The sequence below is a fragment of the Vombatus ursinus genome, unplaced genomic scaffold, assembly GCF_900497805.2.
Source record: "Vombatus ursinus unplaced genomic scaffold, bare-nosed wombat genome assembly UNPS02014784.1, whole genome shotgun sequence".
NCBI classification, from domain to species: Eukaryota; Metazoa; Chordata; class Mammalia; order Diprotodontia; family Vombatidae; genus Vombatus; species Vombatus ursinus.
Window position 1 is genome coordinate 8,620,803 of NW_020954562.1, and position 18,942 is coordinate 8,639,744.

Here is an 18,942-nt window from a genome sequence, read left to right on the forward strand (position 1 = left end):
TAAATTGAAGTCCTTATTTAACTCATTTAATTTTTCCTTTAAAAATTTAGATGCTGTGCCATTTAGTGCATATATCTTTACTATTTTCTGTGGCACCTTGTAACAAAATATAGATTTCTTGATTATCTCTTTTAATTAGGTCTGGTTTTCCTTTTGCTTTATCTAATATCACAATTGCTACTCCACCTTTTTATTTCTTTTGCTTCAGCTGAAACATAAAAGATTGTACTTTAGCCTCTTATTTTAACTCTGTGTATGTCTGTTTGTTTCAAGTGTTTCTTGTAAACAACATGTTGTTGGATTCTGATTTATAATCCATTCTGCTGTCTGTTTCTGTTTTATGTGAGTTCATCCCATTCACTTTCACAGTTATGATTCCTAATTGTGTATTTCCCTCCATCTTATTTTCTTATGTTGATATTCTCTCTCTCTCTTTCTCTCTCTGTCTCTCTCTCTCTCTTTCTCTCTGTCTCTCCTCTGTTCCTCTTAAAAAATCTGTTTTGCTTCTGTCCACTGTCTTCTTTAATCTGTCCTCCCTCTTGTCACGTCCCACCCCAATCCCTTTTCTCTAAACCCCTTCTCCTTTTCCTTCCTATTAGATAAGATGGATTTCTATACGCTATTGAATGTGTGTGTGTGTATATTCTTTCCTCTTTGAACAATGAGGGTTCAGATGAGGGTCAGGTTCAAGCATTTCTTGCTGTCCCCCTTTCCCTCTACATTGTAAAACTCTTCCTTTCACACCTTTTTTATTTGAGATATTCCCCCTCATTCTTCTTTTTTTCTTCCGCCTTCTACCAAATCATCTCCCTTTTTCACCCCTCCATTTTTCTTTTTAGGTCATCCCAACATAATGGACTCACTCCTGTCCCTCTGTCTAAGTAGACTCCTAACTGCCCTAATGATAATAGGGTTCTTGGAAGTTGTTTGTATTATCTTCCCATTTGGAAATGTAAACCATTTAACTTTATTAAATTCTTCATGGTTTCTCATTCATGTTTACTTTTTATGCCTCTCTTGAGTCTTATGTTTGAATGTCAGATTTTCTATTCAGCTCTGATCTTTTAGTCAGGAGTGTCTTGAAGTCCTCTATTTCATTAAATATCCATTTCCCCCTATAGAATTATAGACAGTTTTTCTGGGTAGCTTATTCTTGGTTTTAATCCTAGCTCCCTTGCCTTCTAGAATATCATATTCCAAACCCTATGCTCCTTTAATGTGGTAGCTGCTAAATCTTGTGTAATCCTGACTGGGGTTCTACAGTATTTGAATGGTTTCTCTCAGGCTGCTTGTAACATTTTCTTCTTGACCTGGGAGCTCTGGAATTGGGCTATAACACTACTGGGAGTTTTCATTTTGAGATCTCTTTTAGGAGGTCATAGGTGAATTCTTTCAATTTCTATTTTGCACTCTGATTCCAAGATATCTGGGCAGTTTTCCTTTATAATTTTTTGAAATATGATACCTAGGCTCTTTTTCAGATCATGGATTTCAGGGAATCAAAAAAATTTTTAATTATCTCTTCTTGATCTGTTTTCCACATTGGTTGTTTTTCCTGTGAGATAGGTAATATTTTCTTCTATTTTTTCATCCTCTTGATTTTGTTTTATTGTTTCTTGATGTCTAATGGAGTCAGTGGCTTCCACTTTACCAATTTTAATTTTTAATGAATTATTTTTTTTCAGTGAGATTTTGTACCTCTTTTATTCTGCTTGGCCAATTCTGTTTTTAAGGAGTTATTTTCTTCACTGAAATTTTGTACCACTTCCATCATTTGGTCAATTCTGTTTTTTTAAGGTGTTATTCAGTATTTTTTGTTCCTCTTTTTACCAAGCTGTTAATTTTTTTCATAATATTCTTGTATTGCTCTCATTTCCTTTCCTAATTTTTCCTCTAATGTTTTTATTTGACTTTTAAAATAATTTTTTGCTCTTACTAAAAACAAACCAACCCACAAACAAAACCCAACTCTCTTTAGCTCTTCTAGGAATTCTTGTTGGGCTTGTGTCCAATCTGCAGTTTTCCCTTTGAGACTTTGTTTTTAGATGTTTTAAGACATTGTCTTCTGAGTTTGTGTCTTGAGCTTCCCTGTCACCATAGCAGCCTTTTCTAGTCAGGTTCTTTTTATTGTTGTCATTTGCTCATTTTTCCATCCTACTTTTTGATTTGGAACTTCATGTGAGAGTTGGACTCTGATCGCTCAGGGGAAGTGGGATCACTGTCCCAACCTTCAGACTGTTTCTGCCTATTATTTTTACAGTTAGTTCTGAGGGCCTATACGTTTTTAGTCCTTCTTAGGTGGTATGATCTGGGCAGAGGTGTGGTCACTGCTCTCCAAGTGTGCGTTCTAGTTCTTACTCAGGTAGGGCCTGTGCTCTTTGGCAACCAGAACTTCTCTCCTTCCTGGAACTGCTACCTAGAACTAGGGCCCCTTGTCCCTTTTGACCTGAAACTGTAACCCAGTACCAAGCAGCGGGCAATGGAGTCACCAAATGTTACCCAGTCCTGTGCCTAGTGTTAGCACAGGGTTCACCTGGAATCTCTTTCTTACAGGTGTTCAGTCCTTTCACTGTGTTGGGCCAGTAGGAGTTCCTGGTACTACTGTTGGTGCTGCCATGCTGAGCTCCTGGCCAGCTCCCACCTCATTGCTGCAGACATCCCTTTCTGACCTCTTAAGTTGTCGTGGGCTGGAAAAATGTCTCACCTGCACCTTTTGTTGGTTATGCCGCTTTAGAATTTGATTTGCTGCATTATTTTCACGTTATTTAGAGGAGAATATTGGGAGGGTTTGACTAGAACTCTTCCTTTACTGTTGGCCTCCATTCTTTCTTAATGGGAAGATCTGTTATATTATTTAGGGTATTGTAATTCCCCCAAGCAGATGTTAAGGAGAGTTTGTGCACGGGCAGTAACAGTGAGCATAGAGAGGAAGGGATGGAAAGAAAGGGGTGGAAACCACAAAACTTGGTTCTTGGTAGTTGTCTGTAAAAGATGAGGGAGGCAGAAGAGTCAAAAGGAGCAGGAGTTTCAAGGGAAAAGATAATGTACTTAGTATAGAACAAGCTGAGCTTGAGGTGTGGGCCAAGCATCTACTTTTGGCCTGATTTAGGCATGGCAGAGGGTGCTAGGGTTGGAATAGGTATTTACCTCCCCCTCCAGGGAAGAAAGAAAAAACAAACAAAAATGAAATATCTTTTTGTGAATACAGATCCTAGAAACAGGGAAGTTTGAGGAAGCATTGTACTCTAGTGCAAGAAACACTGGATTTGCAGTCAAGAGGAATGAGTTTACTCATTATCTGTCTTACTTACTAGCTTTTTGACTTGGTCAAGTCACTTGAAATTTCTAAGCCTTATTCCCAGTGACTGTGCTTGCAGGGTATAATATGTGGCCAGTTCTACCAAGTTGGGAAGGCTCTTCAGCCTTTCTTGGATAGATGATAAAGTATTGCTTGGCCACAGCAGCCCGGAGCCAAAAGGCCCTCAGTACTGTTTGGCCCTTCCCCAAGGATCATGGTTGAGTGGTGGAAAAGGTGGCAGAATGTATAAAGAATCCCTGTTTGTAGATAGTCTATAAGCATTAAATGGTAGTTTAAATGTGAAATCTTTTTCTAACAACCAGTGAGTTGATATACTCCTTGTAGCCTCAAACTACATCCAGTGACATGGTTGATATGCATGCAACTAGTAGAGTCAAAGAAAGAAATAGCAAGGATGGCTCTCCCTTCTCCTCTAAGAGGTGAAAAAGGAGTAGGTGGTATGTTTCTCATTGTGTGTCTAACCAGCAGTGTGGTATAGTGGAAACACTGCTGCGTTTGCATTAGTAGGACTCAGGTTTGACTCCAGGATTGGGCACTTTGTAGACTTCTCTGACCTTGGCCAAGACACTTTCCTTCTTTTGTTCTTAACTTCCCTGCTCTGTAAAAGGGTGAGCCTTGACCGCGTGACTTCTAGGGTTCCTTCCAGCTCATTTTCTCATTCACACAAGAGGTATTATGCTATTTGTGCTGCCCATCTCACCAGCTTGTTTTGGTGACCATAAAGTGCTATAGAGGCACGCGTTGTAATTATTAGGCTTATTGTTCTGTGAGAGGTGTGATTCTCAGTCGTCTCTTGACCGCTAGCAAAGCTTTTTAAACTTGCTGTGGATCCCTCATGCGGTGATTTCTTAGAGCTGTTTCTTCTTTTCTTCCCCACCTTTTGTTGGTGTTGTCGAAGCCTTCACCCAGCTTGTCTTGGCTGCTTGGGCATTCATTTGAGATAATGAAAGGCACAGAGCATTACTATTTCTTATCTCTCATTACTTGCATCTTTGTGAATTGCATATGGTCTAATTCTGATTTTCCTTTACTATGCTGGCCATTTTTGGAATTCTTAGGGATTTCTTTTTTGGAGGGGGGAGCAGCATTTTAAAGCAGGTGTGTGTGTGGGGGAGGTAAAATAGTTTAAAGACCTTGATTTGAATACACACACATTATTAGTTGACTTCAGTTTTGGCCTTTTTTGGGTAAACTTTTCACCAATATCATTTTTTTGTTTCTTTTTATATTTATTTCCCAGTGTACCTTTTGCCTTCTTCCATATAACAAAGAAAAAGTGAAGGAAAAATGTAACTGACAAATTTGTCATCCTATTATGTAAGCACCACTTCTTACCTGTAGTCCCTCACGTCTCTACTGAGCGGGAAATGTATTTCATCATTTATGTACTGGAACCAAATTTGATCGTGGCAGGAAATCTGATTTTGGCTGTTTTTCAGTGTTGTTGTCCTTTATTATTGTCACCATTCTGTAGAATACTCCTGGTTCTACCCTGTTCATTTTGCGTCACCTCAGCCAAGATTTCCCATGGCTTTTTTCCCCCCATTTGTCTTCATTAGGGATCATCTTACTTTGATGTCATTATTAAAGCTGGACCAATTATGTGCACATAGTAGTTAATCTCTTATTCCACTTAAGTACAGTGGAATGCTCAGCCATCTAGCCAATGGGAAGTTGGGGCTGTTAGGCATTCTCTTTAACTCCCAAGATCTTAGAGGGAACCTGAAAGACTGACCCAACATGCAGACTATAGATTATAAGTTAGATATTTGAGTGAAAAGCAGAGCAGGTGGCATATCTATCCCTTGGGTCTGACTATAATCTGTCCCCTAACTATAAAGCCTTTTTTCCCACAGTAAAATACATTTAGGCAGTCTTTTTGGAAATTTTTTTTTTTTTTTTTTTTTTTGCCACTTTCTGGCATTGAAGTGCATAGTCTGAACTTTGTCGTAAGCATATTTTTTACTTGTTTGGTCAGTTTGAGGTGGGTCACACTTGTACTCGTACATCAGGGGCAGCAGTTCCTCAGGCTCCAGAGTCAGTTATCTTTTTAATGTACCACACTACCCAAATCACTTTCTCGCCCGATTGCCTGTCCTCCTGCTTTAAATAAGCTCCCCCCAGCCAAAAAAAATTCTCTGCCCCTCAAAGTTGTATATTATGTAGAAGAGCCCTTCCCGCATTTTTGTCTCCTCATTTCAAACCTACGAAATGGATATTCTTAAATGCAAAGAATTGTTGTGGTTTCGTATTGGCTTGGTACATTTTGCTGTCTCCAATTTCTTTATAGTTGGAAATCATGAGCATTTAAGACAGCCATTGTCTAAGCTTAGGTTGGCTTGTTGTCAGGGAGAAAGGAGACCATTATCAGAATAACTGTTGAACCTGCAAGAGAAGACATTATCTCCAGCATGGGGAAAGTCTAAAAGAAATGCTTTCATTTTCTGGCTATCAAATAGAATCCTATCATTGTTGAAAGAATGCTAGGTTTAAAATGAATGGGGGGGGTCGGAGTTCAAATCCTACTTATATTTATTCTTTGCTTAACCTTGAACAAGTCACTAGACCTCTTTCTGAGCCTTTGTTTCTCCATCTGAAAAATAAGAGTCCAGTTCAACTCTGAATCTACACTCTGTGCTCTAAGAACAGTTTTCCTGGAAGGCTCCCCAGCCCACTTTCTCTGAGTTTCAGAGGATCTGGATAGGCAGGCCAGGGGATTTTCACAGCAGAACTTTATAGCCCTTTCATAGTCGATTATTCAGCAGATAGCCATTGAGCACCTGCTGTCTTCCTTGGTTGATTTTTCTGGTGCCTGAGAAGTGTGGGGTCCTTGTTGAAAAGGCCCTTTAAAATCTTCCTTCATGTCTGGCAGTTTGTCAGTTGTACTTTACAGCCTATTTTTGGTTTTTCAGGGCCGCTTACCTGGTACCCACATCCTTTGGGTTATGATCCTCAGGTTATTTTCCCCCCCTTTGGCATGACTTCTCTTGGCATCTTTTGATAAATGGGAGCATAAGTTAACATTAGTACTACCCAAGAAAGACAGCCAAGGTCTGATCCCTAACCTTTTAGCCCTGTGATTAGTGCCATACTTAGTGCTACCTACTTCCCAGACATTCTTAAGAATGGGAGTCAGGCAGAGAGAATACAACAGAATCAGGGCCTCATGGGACACAATGTAGACTGTGAAAATTCTCCAAAAGAGGAAAGAGGAACATGGGATCATAGATATAGAGGTGTTAGGGACCATAGAGGTCATTAAGTCCAACACTGCCATTTTATAGATGAGGAAACTAAAGCACAGAGAGGAAATGACTTTCCCAAGGCCACTCAGCCAGTAAGTGTCTGAGGTAGGATTTGAACCCAGGTCTTCCTGATTCTAGCTACTTTCATAAATATCTGATACATACCACACACTACAATTACTCCCTCCATCCAGGCCCTCGCCTTTCCCCTTCCTGTATTTTCATCTCTCATGGAGCCAGCATATATATTGGCCAATAGAAACACTCTTCTCCAGCTCTTAAGGAACACATTGATGGCATGCATTTGAGCAGAGACATTCCATAACATACAAATCTACAATATTTCTTTCTATCTTTTATTGACATTTTCAAACACTTTTGCCGAGGACAGCTGCTCTAGACTTATGCTGCACATTTTCCAGACTGGCATGAAAGATCATTATACTTATATGTTAGCTTCTGCTTAGAGATTTTACAAGGGAGGTTTTAAAAATGTCTGTTCAAAGTTCTGGTTTTTTTATTTGATGCCTGTATCTTCTCAAAGTATTTCAATAGGTAGCTTTTTTTAAAATTTGATCAGTCTTAATATTTAGGGGATCTCTCTTAAAATATGATGGGGGATTTCAACCATTCATTTCATGAAGTATTAAATATCAGCTATGTGCTAGGCACTGTGAGACAAAGACAAAAAGAAAGCAGTCCCTTAAAAAGCTTACATTTTACTGGGATTATATGGCTTCTTGTTTTTAGTCATTTTTCAGTTGTTATGTATGACTCTTTGTGACCTCATTTGGAGCAAATTTACTGTAATGGTTTGCCATTTCCTTCTTTGGCTCTTTTTACAGATGAGGAAACTGAGGTAAACAGGGTTAAGTGACTTGTCCAGGGTCACACAGCTAGAAAGTGTCTGAGACCAGATTTGAACTTGCCAAGATGAGTCTATCTGACTCCTGGCCAAGGGCTCTATCCCCTCTACCACCTAGCTTCCCTTGTTATGCAACACTGATAAGTAAATAGAAAAATAACACAAGGTATTTTCAAGTAGAAGAGAGTTCTGATAACTGGGAGTGTAGGAAGGACATGATATTTGATCTTAGCATTTCTTCCTATCCCTTCTTGGAATATGTTCTGCCCCCCACCCTCAGACACAAATACAGCTGTTGCAGAATTGTAATGTATAGCTCTGACACCTGCCCCTTAACCTGCCTCATTGCCAGGAAGTCTGTGGGCAGTGTAATGTAGTGGGATAGAAAGCTTGTCTTGGATCCATGAAGACTCGGGTTCTAGTCCCATCTCTTACAACTACTGATGCTGTGGTCGTGGGCAAGAGAGTTCAATGTTTCTGTGTCCTAGGGCGGGCAACCATGTTCATACTCTCAGTTGTGGAGAAAATACTGAACCTGCATTGGTTAGAGAGAGTTTCCTCACCTGGAATTTCCTTTACCAATGAAATGACAAGTCTACACCTCATCTCTTTTCCTGGAGAAAGCTGGATCACCATTTGAATCATAATTAACAAACATGGATGGTTGATTGTATGTTATTAAAAAACATCAGCTATATGAAGTGTGCATGTACATTGCTCTTCCATAATTTCTTTTCTGAAATGAGCTGCTGCCTTTTCCTCTTCCAGGTGCTTTATGTCACCCACCTCTTGTGAGTGTAAGGGAGACAATGTGTGTGTGTGTGCATTTTATGTACTGGAACCAAATTTGATTATGGCAGGAAATGTGCACGCGCGCGCACGCACACACACATGCGTGCACACACACGTACACATACACACATCCCCTTCCTCTCTTCTTCCGTCTAGTCTCTGGAGACAAGCCGCTAGCTCCCTTTTAGCCATGTTACCTTAGGAACAGCCTGATGAATGTTCAGTGAAATCTTTTCCAGAGTTTGTCTCTGAATCTCTGTACCAAATCCTTACATTATTTCCTGTGCAGTACTCTTGTTTTTCTTTGCTAGCCCAGATTGACAGTGCCAGACAATGCCATTTCTTCACAGAGGAAGATGATTGTCAGGTCTCTCCCCCCTCCTCAGGATGGATTGCCTTCATTTCAGCCTTTAGAAGAGAGGATTCCTTCAATCTGCTTCTAAATTTGAAAGATGCCAAACAACAAACATATATTAGCAGTCTCCTAAATTTATTTCCTTCTTGGTAAATGTGGTTTTGTAGTCTTTCTAAAAAAGCATCTCCTTTTTCAGTCAACAAAGTATCATAGCATGGCTTTTAAGAAGCTTGTGGCCCTTAGGTTGTTATTTTTTAATTGATCTTCAATTCATGTTTAAATAAAATCAATGGGTTTTTGCCAGTGCCAACTCTGGTCATTCAAGCGTTCTTTATAGCTGGGTGCCAGGAATGCAGTGTGAATATTGATTAAAGTTATGCATTCAAAGTCCTTCACCAGCTGCCCCCCCTTCTACCTCTCTCTTCCACCCTATTCCCTCTATTGACTCTTTTCCACTCTTGCACGTTTTCCAGACTGGCATGAAAGATCATTATACTTATATGTTAGCTTCTGCTTAGAGACTTTACAAGGGAGGTTTTAAAAATGTCTCTTCTAAGTTCTGGTTTTTTATTTGATGCCTATATCTTCTCACAGTATTTCAATAGGTAGCTTTTTGAAAAATTTGATCAGTCTTAATATTTAGGGGATATCTCTTAAAACATGATGGGGAATTTCACTGGCTTTATTGCTGTTCCTTACTCAAGATACTCCATCTCCCCCGGCATTTGAATTCTTTCCCTCCTCACCTCTGCCTCCAGGCTTCCTTGGCTTCCCTCGTGTCCCAGATAAAATCCCACTTTCTATAAAATGGAACATCTCCTGATCCCCTTTAATGCTGGTCCCTAGCCTCCACTGATTAATTCCACTTTATCTTGTATGTATTTTGTTTGTACACAGTGGTCTCCATGTTGTTTCTCCCTCTAGTCTGTAGCTCCTGGAGAGCAGGACTTTCTTTTGCCTTTCTCAAGTGCCTGGAAGGTGGCAGGCACTTAATAGACACAAACTGACTGGCTGATTAAGTACCTACTGTGTGCAGAATGGAAGATGCTTGGGGGAGGTGCTATGGAGATGAGTCAAGATTCCCTGACCTCTTGATGCATTAGTGGTCTTAGTACGAGGGTGTGATACTACCCCTAGGGAGTTATAGCATACAATATTATATGATATATGCACTAGATAAGTACTAGGTTAGGTCTGTGAGGGGAGTTGCCCACTACGGGCTCAGGGAAAGCTTGTGGAGGATGTGACATTTGAGATGGACTTTTAAAAGAGAAACAGGAGTTCAAAAACTGAAAATGAGGAGGGAGGGGATTCCAGTCACTGGGTACTCTTGATTATAGAGGGATTAACCAATATATTTGTACTTTATATTCCTTTATAATAGTGGCATTAAGGTAAGATGATTCCCCATTTAAGAAACATGGAGTGGAGAAGGAGGTCACTGGAGATGAAAGCGTTACAAAATGAGGAGCCAGGTTGTTAGATAGACTGTGAGTGTGAATATTGAGGTCCCTCAGGATAACGTAGGGGATGGGTGGGAAAGGAGGAATGTGAGCCGGGTGTTCAAGGTTCATTGAAAAGGTTGGGAGGAGGCCTCAGAGAAGGCTAGGTGACAGCAAAGAGGGAGGCAGTGAGTGTAGTCTGGGTGAATTAATGGGCCACAAGAAGAAGGTGATTGAGGGATCATGGTAGATCAGATCATGGGAACAGCTATTGGATCTGTGCTTGTTCCTAGACTTGGGAGCCTGGGAGTATGGGAAGAGGTGTGAATCTTAGAAGATCAGATTTCCAGGGATATGGTAGAATCAGGGGACAGCCAGGTTGATGTTAAAAATGAGGCAGTAAAAGGAATTTTGGTTGAAAAGGTATAGGTCATATGGAGTTTATGGAGATTAGGACAGAGGAGTGGGCTGATTACTTGGTGAATAAAATTGGATAGGGACTTCTTGAGGGTGGGAGAGAGGATTTGTTTGCATCTAAGTCAGTGAACCTGATGGACTGATACTGGGGTGGGGGGCAGGAACCTTGCCAGGGGATTTTTCTGGGCCAGAACTAAATCAAAAGGAGAATTATGAAGTTTATTCTCCCCAGCCTTAGCCTATAATATAGGGATTTAGACACTTGATATATGGGCCTCCATGACGATGGTGATGATGATAAAAATAAGCATAGTAATAATAACAATACTTAACACTTATATAGTGCTTTAAGATTTGCAGATATAATTTCATTTGAACTTCACAGCAGTCCTGCGAGGCAGGTACTGTTATTGCCCCATTTCACAGATGAGGAAACTGAGGCACACACAGTTTGTTCAGTGACTTACCTAAGGTCAGCTAGTAGGTTAGCCTGAGGCGGGATGTGAACTTGGTTCTCCCTGACTGTAGGTCTGGCACTCTATCCATTATCAGCCACCTCGCTGCCCTCCACCAGGATTGACTGTCAGGCGTTCATTGGCTCCTTGCATGAGGGAGGAGGCCCTGGGGCTTTGTTTCCAACCTCTGGAAGAATGGCTTTGGAAGGAACGGTTAAGCCTTAGCAGGTTGGATGAGAGATAGCTCCTCTAGGGGTCCTTGCTGCTGTTCGAATGAAGGTCAGAATCCCAGCATTGGCCATCTAATCCACCCCATACTGAAAAAGAGTTCTTCATGACGTCAGCGTACTTGACACGTGGTCATCTGGCCACAGCTTAAAGACCTCCAGGGAGAGGAACCCACCATTTCTCAAGGCAGCCCACTGGTGGGTAGCGCTAATTTGTATCCTAACCCTGATTAGTGTGAATGATAATCCCATGGTCAAATTCACACCAAAGTTATAATTATCTAAAATATGGTAATGGGTCTAGTTGAAGGGAAATGTGCAGTGTGAATTCAAATAATGTGACCACCTCATGGGATTCATTGTTCACACTAATTGGGACCTTACCTATGTTAATGGAGTAGCTTGGTGTCACAGTAGGTAGAGTGCTGGGCCTGTGGTCAGGAAAAACCTGAGTTCAGATTTGGCCTCAGACACTTACTAGATGTGTGACCCTGGGCAAGTCGCTTAACCCTGTTTGCCTCAGTTTCCTCATCTGTAAAATGAGCTGGAGAAGGAAATGGCAAACCACTTCAATATCTTTTCCAAGAAAACCCCAAATGAGAACATGACCAAACAAGAAAAACAAGAAATATATATATTAGTTAAATTTTCCTTATATCAAGCCTAAATTTGCTTTTTCGCAGCTTCCCAATACCTCCTGGTTTTGTCCTGAGAAGCCAGAAATAATAAGTATAATCTATCCTCCACGTAACCGATTTTCAAATACTTGGAGACAACCATCATGTCCTCCCTGAATCTTCTCTTTTCCAAGCTAAACATCCTCACTTCCTTCACCTGATCCTTATATCATGTGGAATCCAGTGCTAGCCATCCCCCTTCTCAGTATTTTGCATTTTCTTTGTCTATGTTATATATTTATTCTCTGTGTCTCTCTTGCAATAGAATATAAACTTCTCAAAGGCAGGGGCTGTTTTGTGTTTAATCTTTGTGTCTCCAATGTCTGGCACAGACTTAAGTGCTTAAATCCTTGATGAATGAATTGGACCCTCACAAATGGCCCTGTGAGGTAGCTATGCTACACGTATTGGTTCTTCCCATTTTACAGAGAAAGAAACTGAGGGCTACGTAAGATGAAGTGACTTACCCAAGGTCACTTGGTGGGAGGGACAAAGTGTCAAGGGTATAATTTCACCCCAGAGCTCTTTCTATTCTATAAAAGTTGCCTGTCAGAGATGTGAGGATTAATCAGGAAATAAGGGTAAAACTCCCTAGATCTTTCCTTTGAAAGGCCCTTATAAATATAACCTCTCCTGTTTTATTTTCATGCCTTATCTGTCCTCCCTCCAGGCAGAAGGATGGCTGTTATTTAATCCCTGGACTCTTTATGACTTGGAAAAACAGATAGGAGGTGTGTTAGAACAACTCCTCCTCTTCTCTGAGGAGCGCCTGTGATAATTGCCGGGAGGCAGCAGGGCCCAATGTTTGACCTGAAATTTCAGCTCAGATCATCCCTTCCTATTTCCACTAATTTAATTTCCTTTTCCTTTTTAGTAAATCAACACTAAGGAATCACTAGCCCTGGCCATCCCAGGATTTAGTAGCTGGTGATGCAGCTCACCTTTAAATTAATGGGATTCTTTGCTTTGGGTGAAATCCCTTTTATTAGCCGTGAGTATGTGGCTGAATGGGGAAATAAATAAGGTAATCACAGAATAAGATGATGGATGAAAGAATTATAATACCTTTTGTCTTTTACCTGCCTGCTTCTGTGTAGTAAATGTCCTTGAAGTCTGTAAGAGAGGCAGTGTAGAGTGTTGGTTAAAGAGATAGCCTTAGGAATATTTGGGTTCCAGTCTAGCTTTTCCCCTTTCTCCCTTTATGACTTTGAGAGAGAAACTGAACTTCTCCGAAGCTTATTTTCTTCATTTATAAAATGAGGTTGGACTAGTCTCCCTCAGTTGCTGCAGCTGAAAAATTGTTCACTCGCAATCCATCTGGTCATGGGGCAGTATATGTCAAAATCCCTGCTTTTGGAGTCTGGGGGACCTGGGTTCAAATCCTAGCACTGCCACGGCTTCCATCCATCTTTCATAGGTCATCGTTTCTCTCTCGGAGGTGGATAACATTTTTCGTCATCCTTTGGAATTGTTTTAGATCATTGTCTTGATCAGAGTGGCTAAATCTTTCGCAGTTCATCTTTACAGTATTGTTACCGTGTACAGCGTTCTCCTGGTTCTGCTCACTTTGCTTTACATGAGTTCATATAAGTCTTCCTGGGTTCTTCTGAAACCATTCTGCTCATTGTTTCTTATAGGATGGTAGTATTCCATCATAATCATGTGCCACAACTAGTTCTGCCATTCTCCAGTTGATGGGCTTCCCCCTGATTTCCAGTTCTTTACTGTGACAAAAAGAGCTGCTTTAAATGTTTTATACAATTAGCTCCTTTCCCCTTTTCTTTTATCTCTTTGGGATTGAGACCTTGTAATGGTATTACTGGGTCAAAGGGTATACCCAGTTTTATAACTCTTTGGGCCTAGCTCCAAATTGTTCTCCAGAATGGAGAATGGTTGGACTACCAATATCCTTATACAGATGAGGAAACCACGGACCAGCATCTTTATACATGAGGAAACCAAGGACCATAGAGCTTCATCATGGCTTGATTCATTGATTGGCATAATTATGGAGGACCTTGAAAGCCTGAAGGAGGAATGTAGACCAGTTTAGTAGACATGCAAAGCCATGGTTCTTAAGGAGAGGACTGGCTTGGTCAAAGCTATGTTGAAGAAAGGATTATCTGGATCACATAGACTGAATATAGTAGGGTCTGAGAAACCAGGAGACCAGATTAGGAGGCTGTCCCAGTAGCTTAGCCATGGAGTGAATGACCTGGGACTCTAGGGTGTGATGCTAGTGGGAACATAGGGAAGTGGCAAGTACGAGAGACCATTGGGTAGAAAGTATAATAGGACTTGGTAACATGTTGGGCTTAGGGATGGTGGGGAAGGGAATCATAGATGGCTACAGAATTCTGAGCCTGAAAAAAAATATTTTTTCACCTTCTGAAATGGGCAGCTGGTTTTGGGCAGCTGATTTTGATAGGAAGATGATGAGTTTGATTGTGACCCTGTTGAGTTTGGTTTCAGATTAGGGGAGAAGGACAACTTTCATGCCAGCAGGGTACATTATAATTCTAAAGACATGTTCCTATTTCCACTAATTTAATTTCCTTTTCCTTTTTAGTAAATCAACACTAAGGAATCACTAGCTCTGGCCATCCCAGGACTTAGTAGCTGGTGATGCAGCTCACCTTTAAATTAATGGGATTCTTTGCTTTGGGTGAAATCCCTTTTATTAGCCACGAGTATGTGGCTGAATGGGGAAATAAATAAGGTGTTGACATGATGTCAAGAAACTCTGAGTCTACGGGTATTAGGAACTAACTCTGCTTTGTTTGCCTCATTTTTGTCTCCCTGTAATCTTAGGTCAGTAAGATTTTAATGGTGTGAGAACTCCCTTTGCCAACAGAGACCACAACTCCTCTAACTCTGAAAAATGAGGGATTAGACTTGGTGAACATGGAGATCCTTTATCTCTTGAGAGTTTAAGAAAAAAATTACTTCTACTTGGTAATTAGTTATTGAACCAGTGGTGTGCAGGGATTGGTCCTCTCAGAGTGGTCAAAAGTATGTCTTTTAAAAATGGAACATTTTGTGGAGTGTTTAATTCCTCCAATGGTTTCTGGTGTTAATTTGCCCCTCCTTTGGGTAGTTTTACCTTGGGCCCCTCCTAGGCAAATGCTAATCTTTGTACTTTTCTAATGGCCATCTAAATGCTAGAGCATCAACAGTGAGAGACCAAGTGAGAAAATAGAGGCGAAAGGATTTTGAAAGTTAAAAGTACTAAACATTGGCTGCAGAGAACGGTAGATAAGAGGGCCTGGTCTGGGTAGAACAGCCTGTGAAATTCTTGTGAATTATTGATCTGAGGAAGTTCAGATGGGTTATTTAAAAAAAAATAAATTTTATCAATGACTTTTGTGTTTACATCGCCTAAATTTCCCTCTATATCCCCTCCTCACCCCTTCCCAGAGAGCTCTTCCTTAGACCCAGGGGATTCTATTTCTTTCAATCACTCCTGGGATGCCACCACCTTTGGCTTACCCAGGCAAGTTCATATTTATCCAGTCTCCACTGAGAGTCACTGGCATAAAGGATATCTGGTTTTTTAGTGTTGGATCTCAAAGACAACTATATGAGGGTAGGAAATTCAGAATAAGGAGGATAAGTAGGGCTGGGAAGATCAATATAATCCTGCCATAATTGCATAGTTGCCCCTCATTTGGAGACAGACCTGGCATCATTCCAGCCAGGTAAGTTTGTATCATCACCTGTTGAACATTCTGTTAATCCTGCCTTTCACCTTTTTGCCCTTAGTCCGAGTCAGGCCCGCCCTCCTATGGTCCAGTGGCTAAACCCACAGTCTCCTACAAGTCTGAGTGCCAACACCGCTGCAGTCCCTTCATCACCCACATCACCATCTTTCTCCTTCTCCCCTTCTGCCGCTGTGGCTGACAAGCCGACAGAATGGTATGTTGGACAGCCTGAGTTTGGGGTACATTGTTATCCACCAGGAGTCAAAGGGCAGAAATTAATGAATGTGGCTTAACTATGTACATTCCACAAAGTGGTTTCTTCCCAACAGACTCTGAAGGCATGTAGTAGTATGGGGACTATTCTCTCCTTTTTACAGATTAGGAAACTGGGGCCCAGTTAAGTAACTTGACTGGGGCTGAGTAGGCATTCAAAGCCAGTTCACTGGTTCTCTTTGCTGCCTCCTCTCAGAAGGAGGTAGCCCAGAGTCAGCTTTTAGGACCCTGGATATCTGTCAACTTTGTGCTTAGTACCTCCTCAAGAACCTTTTCCTTGAGTTTCTCCCTCAGATGGGAGTATCCTCATGATGCTCTCCTAATACTATGATTCCAGGCTTCTCTCAGATATGAACTTATTATGTTTTATAATCTCATGAATTTTCCCTACCTCTCACTCTCTAAGGAGAATTTTTTTTTCACATGACCTTCTACCTTACAAGGCCGGTAAACGTGAGACCCATAGATGGGGGATAAGGGGAGGATGAGAGGGGAAAAAAAGCAAAACTTATATTTAGCGCCTACAGTGTGTCAGGCAAAGTGCTAAGTGTTTTATCAAAATTATCTAATTTGATCCTCACAATGACCCTCAGAAGTAGGTGCTATTATTAACCCCTTTTCAGAGTTCAGAAAAGCTGAGGCAGACACAGGTTAAGGCACTTGCCCATGGCCAATAAGGCTGTATTTGAACTCAAAGTCCTCCTGACTCCAGGCCCGGCACCCTATCCACTATGCTGCCTGGCTGCCACTGAGAGGGTTAGCATCTTGCCCAGAATCCCACAACCATTATGTGTCAGGAGGAATACTTGAACCCAGAGCCCTCCTGACCCGAGGCCAGCTCTCTTCTTCCACTATGGCTACATTGCTTTTTTGTTTTCAAGCACATAAACCTGGACCCCAAAGAGGGCATCAGTTCTCTCTCCAGCAGAGCCAAGAGTAGAATTGAAGTCTCTGACCTTTCCCTAGTTGATTTTCTCCCTCAGTGGCGTGCTCACATACTTGCTCCCCTCTGCTGTTTACTGTTCACCCCAATGAGCTTGAAGCCTGGCCTTCCTCAGGCCCCATCCCCAGTTCTGAGCCCTTCACCAGGATGCCCTTTTCCCTGGAGCTCCCATAGGACGCTTTGTCAGATGATGAAAGGCCAACCTCTCCCTTTCTCCTCCAGCCTCTGCAGGAAAGTCTTTTTAAGTAAGGCAGACCAAGGCAGTGGAGGAGACCCCTCCCTTCCCATGGGAGTCGGGGAGTGGATTTTTAGCCCAAACAGATCTGCATTAGGGACTCCTCACTGAGTGCCTGAAGTGTGCACCAGTGTCTCTCGCTCTCTCCCCCTCTAGTGTGCTGCCTTCTGTTTCCCTAATAGATAAACTGAAATGCTTAAGAAGGAAATCTCCCCTGTGGTTTTTACAGTGCGGGATGATATAGGGGGAGAGCAGCCCCCTGACAGCCAGTGAGGCAAGAAGAGAGGGAGAAAGAGCTTCCCGAGGTGAAGGTTTGGATTTGAAACCCGTCATTGACTTGAGAATCAGACACCATGGCTTTTCCTGATGTTTGTTCACTTCCCCGTCCTTTTTTCCTGGGAGGGATTTGCCCAACTGGGGAGATGGAGATGCCTGCTGAAAGGTGGGCAGAAGGGGGAGGTCTCTGCTTCCCAGGTCCTTCTCATCTGATCCATCTGTGTTTCTCTGATGCTTCCTTTTCAGCATTGTGAGTCGGAAGGCTCGGGCTGTCTATCCCTGTGAGGCGGAGCACAGTTCTGAGTTGTCTTTTGAAATAGGAGCAGTTTTTGAAGATGGTAAGTATGGACAGGAGCTGTTCATTAGGGGCTCCATTCTTGCTTGCTCAAGATGAGTACAACACCTGGTAAGGAACCCAGGCATAGGATGATAAATTGAAATCTGGAAAGGATTCTAAAAGTCATTGAGGCCAACCTTCTTGTTGTACAGAAGAAGAAACTGAAGCCCAAAGGAGTCAAATGACCTGTCTAGGATCACACAGCTCGTAAGCCTCTGAGGCAAGAGCAAAAGCCAGGTCTTCCTGAATTCAAGTCTGGCACTTCAGTTACTATCTCACAGTATCTCTACCAGGCAGGCAGTATTGAGAGTAGAAAGCATACTCCATTCAGAACACGGGATGTGAGTTCAGATATGCCCCTACCACTTACTTGGGTTAATCTTTTAATTTTCTAGGGCCTCACTTTGCTCATCAGAGTACTCTTAGAGATAAAAGCCTGACTCTGCTCTGGTTCTTAGTGACTCCACAGTCCTTCTGGGGGAATGAAGGTCTTCACTGAGTGTCTCAGATAAGGAAGGTGAAATGTTCTCCGTAGCTCTTTAGCTGTGTTGACATGATGTCAAGAGACTCCAAGTCTACGGGTATTAGGAACTAACTCTGCTTTGTTTGCCTCATTTTTGTCTCCCTGTAATCTTAGGTCAGTAGGATTTTAATGGTGTGAGAACTCCCTTTGCCAACAGAGACCGCAACTCCTCTAACTCTGAAAAATGAGGGGATTAGACTTGGTGAACATGGAGGTCCTTTATCTCTTGAAATCCATGATCCTACCATCTTATTACAGTGAATTCAGGCAACACATTTGAGTTTGGTGACTGTGGCAGTAAAGCGAGGAACATTTAACCATTGCAGCTCAAAGCCAGCGTCTTGTGTGTAGTGGTCAGATCACAGCCTGTGCCTGTCTACATATGTATCAGTAGAACTGTGTTCTCCCCAAGGTAGACACTCCTTCTCTTGGTACTAATCTTAACCCATTCATGTCTTCTCATCCTGATTGCTTCTTGTCCATGTTCACCACTGGACCTTAGCAGAAGGTTGGCCCAACATACTAGAAGCCTTTTTTGTAGGTTTCTTCATGTTCCATGGATGCCAGTATAGGACTTGGGCAAATCCTTCTGTTTCCCCTTATTCTAGGTAACATGAAAGGCCTACCTTCTTTGTACACAGAGATCAAGGAATTACAAAACCTGGAACTGGAAAGAACCTCTGATACCATCTGGTCCATCTCCTTCATTTTATAGATAAGAAAACCGAGGTCCTGGGAAGATGGGTGACTTCCTCAAAGTTACAAAAATAATGTGGCAGAGGCAGGATTTGAACTCAGGTCCTCTTACTCTAGACCTGGTGTTTCTTCCAGTGTTCCATGCTTCCTCAAAGGAATCTCTT

At 41.8% G+C, this 18,942-nt stretch overlaps 1 protein-coding gene across 1 annotated transcript in view; it reads left to right on the forward strand.

Moving 5' to 3' along the window:
* The window catches only part of ARHGAP10 (Rho GTPase activating protein 10), a 381,695-nt gene that overhangs the window by 355,652 nt on the left and 7,101 nt on the right, over positions 1–18,942 (forward strand). The window contains exons 21-22 of the mRNA XM_027866797.1: positions 15,557–15,709; positions 17,469–17,560. Of these exons, the coding sequence (XP_027722598.1) occupies positions 15,557–15,709; positions 17,469–17,560 (245 nt within the window). The remainder of the gene's footprint in view (positions 1–15,556; positions 15,710–17,468; positions 17,561–18,942) is intronic.